The 8,407-nt window shown below is 36.1% G+C and overlaps 1 protein-coding gene across 1 annotated transcript; it reads left to right on the forward strand.

Annotated features, from left to right (window-relative positions):
• Positions 1–282: 282 nt before the first annotated feature.
• On the forward strand, positions 283–7,351 carry LOC133223793 (leucine-rich repeat flightless-interacting protein 2-like). The gene is made up of 7 exons (XM_061374832.1): positions 283–1,143; positions 1,398–1,530; positions 2,822–2,871; positions 3,932–4,052; positions 5,064–5,143; positions 6,281–6,385; positions 7,148–7,351. The coding sequence occupies exons 1-7, from the start codon at positions 1,129–1,131 to the stop codon at positions 7,256–7,258; spliced, it is 615 nt and encodes a 204-aa protein (XP_061230816.1). The 5' UTR covers positions 283–1,128; the 3' UTR covers positions 7,259–7,351.
• Positions 7,352–8,407: the final 1,056 nt, after the last annotated feature.

Consider the following 8,407-nt stretch of genomic DNA (forward strand, 5'->3'; position numbering starts at 1 on the left):
TGAGTTCTTTTTGATGTGACAGCTAATGTTTTCACACATGTTGAATTATTTGTATTTTAAATGGCACATTTACGTATTAGTAAATCAGTTTTCTGCTGAAAGTAAGAGTAATCCATTAAAACATTGCTCTGGATTCTAGATGATGATTAAAATTCAGCATACTGCAATTGTTATGTGGGGCAATTACAGTACAGAGGTGTACACCTTCATTTCTTTCTTGGTATCAGTCCATTCCTAAACATTTACACATGACATAAGATTTAGTGGATAATTTTTTTGGCAAAACGTACACTTTGCAGTTGCTGTATGGTTAGGATTATTTGTAATGCTTGCAGTATTGAATTTGAATGAATAACGGAATGAGAAGCTGCAAGTGAAAGTGTCTGATTAACTGCCAGGTAACACAGCTCCAGCATAGGTAGGCAAATCCATCTATGTCCGTATTGCTTCAATCCTTGTTTGTACTAGTAGTGCTGCTTTTTTCTCCCCCTCTCAAACTGACTGCTTTGGGTTTAGTAAAGGGTGATTGTAGTAATTAAGCAGCTAGTAAATAAACTAGTATTTCTAAGTGGACAAGCTCATATATCCAAGGTCTTCTATGAAATATGTTTTCTACTTCTATACCCTGTAAGAGGTAGAGAAATTAGTTCAATGGATGTAATGCTTTAGGATCTTTGCCAGTTGAGTTCCAACAAATTTTATTTCTGGTCACAGAATGCCTGTAATAAGACAAATCACTCTTGGTATTTGATTTAGTTTTTCAAAATCTACCAAAAATAGAATCCACTAAATGAAAATCTATAATAGAAGCTACTGAGACTTTCCTGGGAAAAAACTCGCATGACAAACATGCAGCAATGAGGCTAGATATGACTTGTAGAAAGTAGTTATCAGAGATGTACATTAATATACATTAAATACCCCTTTTAATTTCTTTACTTTTGTTGAGCTCTTTGTATTTACTTGTAGAAAATCTCTCTGCTCGCTGTCATATGCTTTTTCTCTGTGCCGTTCTTTTTCTTGCCATCTGCCTGAACCCAGGCCCTAGAAAGACAGAAAGATTACTTTGACTGCATTAAGAATGAGCGAGATGAGCTCAGAGAGGAGTTGGCTGACCTGAAGGAAACAATGAAGAGAGGAGAGGTATGTTTGTAGCGGTTACTTTGCAGTAACAGAAATCCAGGAGTGGGGCATGAAATCAAGGTCAATGAAAAAGGAACCATGGTTACTACTCTTGTGCAGTCTCAAAACCTGACCTTAGGGTAGGATAAATGGTTCAATAGTTGTAAGTTTTTCAATCAACTTGAAAAGCTTTTTATGAACTGTTCTGTCTGATTATGTTTTAGCACTGCTCTTGTATGAGTAGGTTGTTTGTTTTTTTTCTTTTGTGATTTTAGAAACATGGATTAGTTATAATCCCAGATGGCACACCAAACGGTGATGTAAACCATGAATCAGTGGTTGGTGCTATAACAGTTGTATCACAGGAAGCTGCTCAAGTCTTGGAATCTGCAGGAGAAGGACCACTAGGTAAAAATACCCTACCATACTTTGTCATAGAGTGTTTGAAGTCTTTGTTTCCTTCCTGTTCACAGTGATTTACAGCCACAGAAAGATACCTGTGATGTTTCTGGAATATACAACTTTCAAGGTTGTTATTTTTTATGCTGAATGAGAAAACAAATTTATCTGAGTAAAAAAATAGTATGTGCTTGGATGTTTGTAATTGATTAGATCTTAATCCAGATTTTGTTACGGTCAGAAAATATCTTGCCTGAAAGTTTAGTCTTTCAGATTAGCCTGTTTTCTGTTGTTTCATGGAAAAAAGTTCTTTTTGTATAATCAGTGAAAGAACTTCTGTTGAAGAAAGCAAAGCCCTGTATATTCTTTCCCCTTCCTTGAAATATTTTTGCCTTTTAGTGTAAAGCATATGCAGTATTTCATCACATTCATTAGAAAGCCAAGTTTTAATAACATTCGAAAAATGGCATGGGCAGTAGAAAGAAGTTTTGGGGGCCTTTATTTTAACTTGCTTTTATCCTTAGGCTGAACAAGTTATTGCATGCATAGTCAGTCTACTGTAAAACTCAGTCAACATGCAAAGATGTATCTCTATAGGCTTGAATTATATTTGTAAATAATATATAAGTTACATGTATTTGATTTGGCAAAGATGAGACTTAATGCGTGTTGTGCTGTGGCTCCATCATTGTGAGCTACAGATTTTTATTGTGTTGTTTCTGTCAGAGTTAGCATTTCCAAGGAAACCGCTTTACTTAGCAGGGTGTTGCTTGACAGAATGCTTTGTGGCCACTACCAGTCTTCTGACCCTTCAGACATTGCAACATTCTCGTGGGTCCTCTCCCAAGTGCTTTTTTTGGTGATTTAAGAACACTTTCTGCAAACTTTCTGAACATACGAGGAAGCTTGGTGCCTTCCCTGAATAGATAACAGCATCCTTAAGAATGAGACAGGGAAAAGAGTATACAGTCAGAAGAAAGTTTCGTTGGAAATGGCTGTTCTAGCTATTGGGACAAAACTGTGTTTTTATTATTTAAAAAATCATCAGTTGTAAATTTGCTCTGAAGATTAAACTCTGAGGTCTTGCTTTAAAATTATTCTAAGAAACAGTTTGAATTAAATATTTACCCTTTCTGCTATTTACTGAAGGGCTGATATTTTATTAGATACCAAGGTTTTATGCTCCCAGTGCTATTTGCCTTAGCTTTAAAGAGCATTTTATTTGAAAACAAACAAAAAGTTATGAAAAATGTTTTTAGTTACAGATTTCTTTTTTTTTAATTGGGTTCTTTGGTTTTAGATATCCGGCTACGCAAACTGGCTGGGGAAAAAGAGGAATTACTGTCACAGGTAACACAAGCTATTAATTTTTAAAAATAGACCTTTGTATATCCTTTTGCAAACTACTAATATATTGGCAATAATCAAATATTAAGTACCAAAGGTGCTTAAGCACTAAAGCAAAATAAAATACTCCTTACCTGGCTGGCTACCAGGAATTACCAGCTCCTCTCACTAGTTTCCTTATCCATGTGACTTTAATCTTGGTGGATTAAGAACCCACATTTCACCAACTGGTTAGTTGAAATCTAGGTTGTTGGTGATCTACTATCAGTGCATGTATTTATAATTGTTATTCCTTTCATTTTTGTTTTGTGTAGAAAGACTAAAGTCACTAAAATTACTTATAAATTCAAGTAGCCCTTCTGTATTGCTGAGTGGTACTGTTTCTGTGATCATTTCAATTACTCAAATAGAAATTTAGTATTATCAAAGTAGTTGTATTTTAACACAGTTCAATATTGAGAAGAGAGTACTGAAGAAAACATGGAGCCATTGAACGATTGCTAGAAATACCATAGGTTTTGTGTTCCTATTCGAGTACATTCCATATCTAAAGTGATGTTGTCAACGTTTGCATTTGATGGGAATGTACCCTAATTTTAGTACAGATACTTGGTTTAGAATGCAAATAAATTTTAGTATTAAATACAAGGGTATAAATACAAGCATATAAAAATGTATACGCATGTTTATCACCACATAGTTGTAAAAAACAGCGTTAAAATATTTGTTATGAATGGCAGTTTTGCAAGTATACAACAGTACCATACAGCTAATGGTATTTTGAGAGTCAAAAGAAGTAGTTCCCACTTCTTGTAAATTCCAGACACACAAGACATAGCTGAGGAATCTGTGTTGACATGCACTCACCCAGCAATGGGGAGGGGGAGTTTTAGCCACAGGTCTCAGGGACTGGTTTTCCTGCCTCTTCTTCATCGAGACACTTACAGAGCTGCCTCAGTCAGTGGCATCTCAGGACTGCTTTGCCTTTTTCCCACTGAACATTTAGATACACAACTACTAAACTTGCGGGAGTCTTTTTCACAGAAGAACACTTCTTTTTCAGGTTAGAAAACTGAAGATGCAGTTGGAAGAAGAACGACAGAAATATTCTAAAAGTGATGGCATGAATCCAGACATCATAGGCTTAGAGAATGGTTCTGACTTGCAACTAATTGAAATGCAGAGTAGGTATATGGTTACTGTTCAAAAGTATTCTTACTGGGGAGAGGAAACAGACTTTTCTGGCTCCTTTTCCTATATTGTGGTGTGGTAGCAGTATTGGAATGAATATATTATTGTGCACCTAGTTTTTTGTAGACACTTCTCACTGCAAAGTAGCTTAAAAGTCTGCCTCTTCCAGTGTTGAATAACTATATTCTGAGAAGTTATTTTCCAGTTGATGACCTTGACTAGAATGGGGGCTGCTACTCAAAACAGTTTCTGGTTTAGGTGATAGGATTTCAGCTGGAATAGTCTGTTAATGTAGTCTACCTGATTTTTTCTTTATTTATTTTGTTGAATCTTTGATAATCTTAAAGACTTATTCTTTGAAGCAAACCATGAAAAATTATTCAAGTTTAACACAATATTCAGTGTTGCTTCATAGAAGCATGAAGCGACTTTTCACTTCAAGCAAGCTATTGCTCCAGCTGATAACTTTACTGGTTTGACAAACAGTCATTTAATATGGTTGTGGCAGTGAACGTGAACAGAGTACTGGCAATATCAGGGCTAAAATATAGCACCAAAATAATGTACCATGTTCCTTGGAGTTTGTCAGACAGATTCAAGCCTTGTGCTGCATATCATTCAAATGTTGTTACAGATGTCTATGCTAAATGATGCTGGTATTATTTCTGTTGTGCTTTGACCCATCTTGGTGTGTGCTGGTTATTGTGTTTTCTTTTTTTTTGAGAGAGGAGTTTGCTGATCTAAATGTGTTTTGAAAGGTGTGTATCTCAGAGAACTGAGAGATAATGCAATTCTTACAGAGACAGTAATTGTGGTCTCTGAATAACAGGGAAATTATTTCCTTTTCATACTCTGAAAAAGATTTCTGAAAGCACATCTACCTCTTTCATCCTGTATATGGGTTACTCAATAAAATGGTCTTTTTAGTGGTTTCTAGAGTAAAAGGGAAACTGCCAGTTTATAGAGTTGCTTTGAGTGATATATTCCTGTCAATTTTTATCTAGGAGATGCCAACAGACAAATTAGTGAATACAAATTTAAGCTTTCAAAAGCTGAACAAGATATTACTACCTTGGAACAAAATGTAAGTGTGTCTTAATATTTATTGTTATCATTACATTTGCTCTGTACAGTTGCACAATACTTTTTTCAACAAAACTATGAAAACGTATTTCCTTATTTGATTACTGTTTGTTCTTTACCTTGCACATAATGGCACTATATTTGTATTTTTATCCATATTTCCTTCAATACGTGTGCGTAGTCTAACCATAAGAGAAAATCTGGAGTGAATTTACTCAGATGTCAATGTACAACAGAATATAAAGAGGAAGCTACTAGTTCAAGGAAATCAGTTTGTGTAGCTTAATTATTTGCAAAAAAATTGTATAGACTTTGGAAGGTATATAATTTACTCTCTGAAATTCAAGAGTCTGTTTTTATAAGTATAGATATACATACCCTCACCCATTTACACTTCATGATTGTAACTCAGAACATGGTATTAAAAGTTCAGCATCTCTATAGGTCATCTCAAAATCTCATAAATGATTGCAGTTTGAATCAGAGATGTGCAGTTGTTCTGTCTTGCATAGCAGCAGGCTAGTAGCCTGTCCTATGGGTTTGAGGGTAGCAAGGATCTGTAAGTACAATCCAGCAAGTGGGCTTTAACACTGGCAGACTGCAGCAGGATTTGTCTCAAGCCCTCTCTTCACTGCTGAACTGTGTGCTTCATCTCAAGACCTCTTGCATCGTGCCCTGATAAGTCTCCAACTTCTCATATGGTCTCTGCTTTCCAACTTTCCAGCTTTTGTTTTTAAGCCCCTGTATTCCCCATCTCTTCATTTATTTTTTTTTCTTCTTCCAACTCTTCACTCTGTGTAGTTCCTCAGCCTTCTTTATCTTCTCAGCTGTGTCTTAATGCTATGTTGCATTCTCTGCTGTTTCTTGTGACCCTCAACAGGGAGGGACAGGCAGTGAAGGGTGTTCCAAATTTCTGCCCACAAACTGTTTTAGTGTTTTATTAGTTATTTTAAACATTCTTTGAAATTATGGCTGATGCAAACACACACATCCTTTTCCCAGAGGGGGATTGTATGGATAATTCACAGGTTGCCTTGTGTTATGGTGGCTTTTCAGAAAATTAAAACCAGCTGGTGGCAGGTGAGCTTGGGGTGGAACACCTCAGTAATTGTTCCTTTTATCTGGTTTGGGTCTGCAGATTGCACGACTTGAAGGGCAGGTTACAAGGTATAAAAATGCAGCAGAAAATGCAGAAAAAGTAGAAGATGAACTCAAAGCTGAAAAGAGGAAGCTTCAGCGAGAGGTAACTGACTAATTTCCTTTTCAGCTGTATACTCCATGCTCCTTTCAGTCTTGACCTGCTCTTTTGCTCCCAAGCTCTGTGTTGTTTGTAGTCTTTGGTTACAGCTTTTAAGTGTTTTTTGAGGAGACAGTCAAGTCTGTCAGTGTTGCGTTCAAAAGACAACTGTAGCATATAAAAGTAATACTAATTACAATTCAGTGTAGTACTACCTTGAAAAGAAGGATCTAAATTGGTATTTTCTTCTAAATATGATAACTTTTACTGTTTTATACTAATCCTTCCATAAAAATTACTGGAAAGCTGAATGTTCCCTGTGTCAGTGCCAGATTGGGAAGTTTCCATTGTGCACCTCACAGGGAGCTGGGAAGAAGCTGTATTTGACTGAGCTGTTGATCATGCTTGCTTAAGAGCTGCTGTGTGACTATCCTGATACCTGCTACCCATGGGAATATATATCCATGGGCAAGTGAGAGTGGAGGAGAGGATTTCACTTTTAAATAGCATGTGATAGGAAGTTGCAGGCACCTAGTTCTTTTGGAATTAGTACATGTTTTATGTTTCAGTTGCTTCTTGATTTTGTATTTTAGCAGTTGAATTCCAGTTCATCTGACTGCAGTAATGAGTATTGTGTCTTAGCTTATATGGTACTCTTGTAAAGCATGTAATACTTGTATTCTTGTTTGTTTCCTCTGTCAAAGCTCAAGAACAGCAGAAAGTCCAAGTAAACTTCAAGGGATAATAACTTTTGCTTTCATTTTATAGTTAAGAACAGCACTGGATAAGATAGAAGAGATGGAGATGACCAATAGCCACTTAATGAAAAGGCTGGAGAAGATGAAGGCGAATAGGACTGCGCTTTTATCTCAACAGTGAAGTGGAAATTGAAAATATGATGCACTGCTCCTTGAATAACTAGCCCCTAGCTTGTTTTTAAATACAGACTTTTATTGGCACAAATTATTTGAACACTGAGCTGTTCACTGGTGTTTTAGTTTCATAATTAAATGGCATACTTCTTTTTGTAACTTATGAGAGAATGAAATGTAGTTTGAATTCCCATGTGAATGACAGCAATTTTTCTGTAGCGTTTGATTCCAGAGTCAGAGCTGGAGCACAATGCTGTATGTGCAACTTTGCAATAGAAAATGGTTTTACAGCTGTGGAATCCAGTTTACTCACTGTCTCTTTTGGCTGCTTTAATGATGCTTGATGCTCGGAGACAACTGCATGAATTCAAGAAAACACTGTATTACTGTATTATAAACTAACATATATTTGCTCAAGACATCACACAGCACAAGTGCCTTTTATCTCGTGCAATTTAGACTTCATTGTTGAAATAACCTTTGAAATCAGATAACATTTTATTTTAAAATACATCTGGGGTATTCACTAGACTTTATACATTTTGAAAATGCATTTTTGTAAAATATTTAAATTTATAAGAAAAGAACAGGGAGTGTATATAAAAATCTGCTTTTTTTGCATGGGCACATCTGAGTTCTAGGTAATTTTGTCAAATACTAGGCCCTGATACTCTTAGTATTAAGAGTATAGATTTTAAAACTTTTGTTGTACACCATCAAATTATGTCATCTGCTTAAGTGTGAATTGAAATTTTAGGGTGGGAGGAAGGGGTGGGAAATGTGGCTAAGGAGTTTATTAAATGGACACTTTACTGACCAAAACCAGACATTCTGTGTTTTCTTTAAAAACAGAGATAAATCTGTGCAGAATAGGAAAGTCTGATCTCTCTGTTCCTTTTCAAAAGTATCCTTTTGGGTTTGAAATAGACTAAGGTCATTGGAGGTTTTTCTTTTTCTGATTTTTCTTGTCTTGGCCTGTTACTCTTTGACAGTGCTGCCATGGAGAAGGGCAGGCAGTACAAGGAAGAAGGTGCTTTCTGGAATGGTGTGGTCTTTTTATCTGTGGTGGTATGGTTTTTGTCCTATGCTCTGTAGACATTGAATTGCTGTTAAGAACTTGCACTCTTCAAGCTGGCACATCACAAGTGGGAAATGA

The sequence above is a fragment of the Neopsephotus bourkii genome, unplaced genomic scaffold (assembly GCF_033783945.1).
Source record: "Neopsephotus bourkii isolate Nb327-2 ecotype Australia unplaced genomic scaffold, CSIRO-AGI_Nbou_v1 NB_1655, whole genome shotgun sequence".
NCBI classification, from domain to species: Eukaryota; Metazoa; Chordata; class Aves; order Psittaciformes; family Psittacidae; genus Neopsephotus; species Neopsephotus bourkii.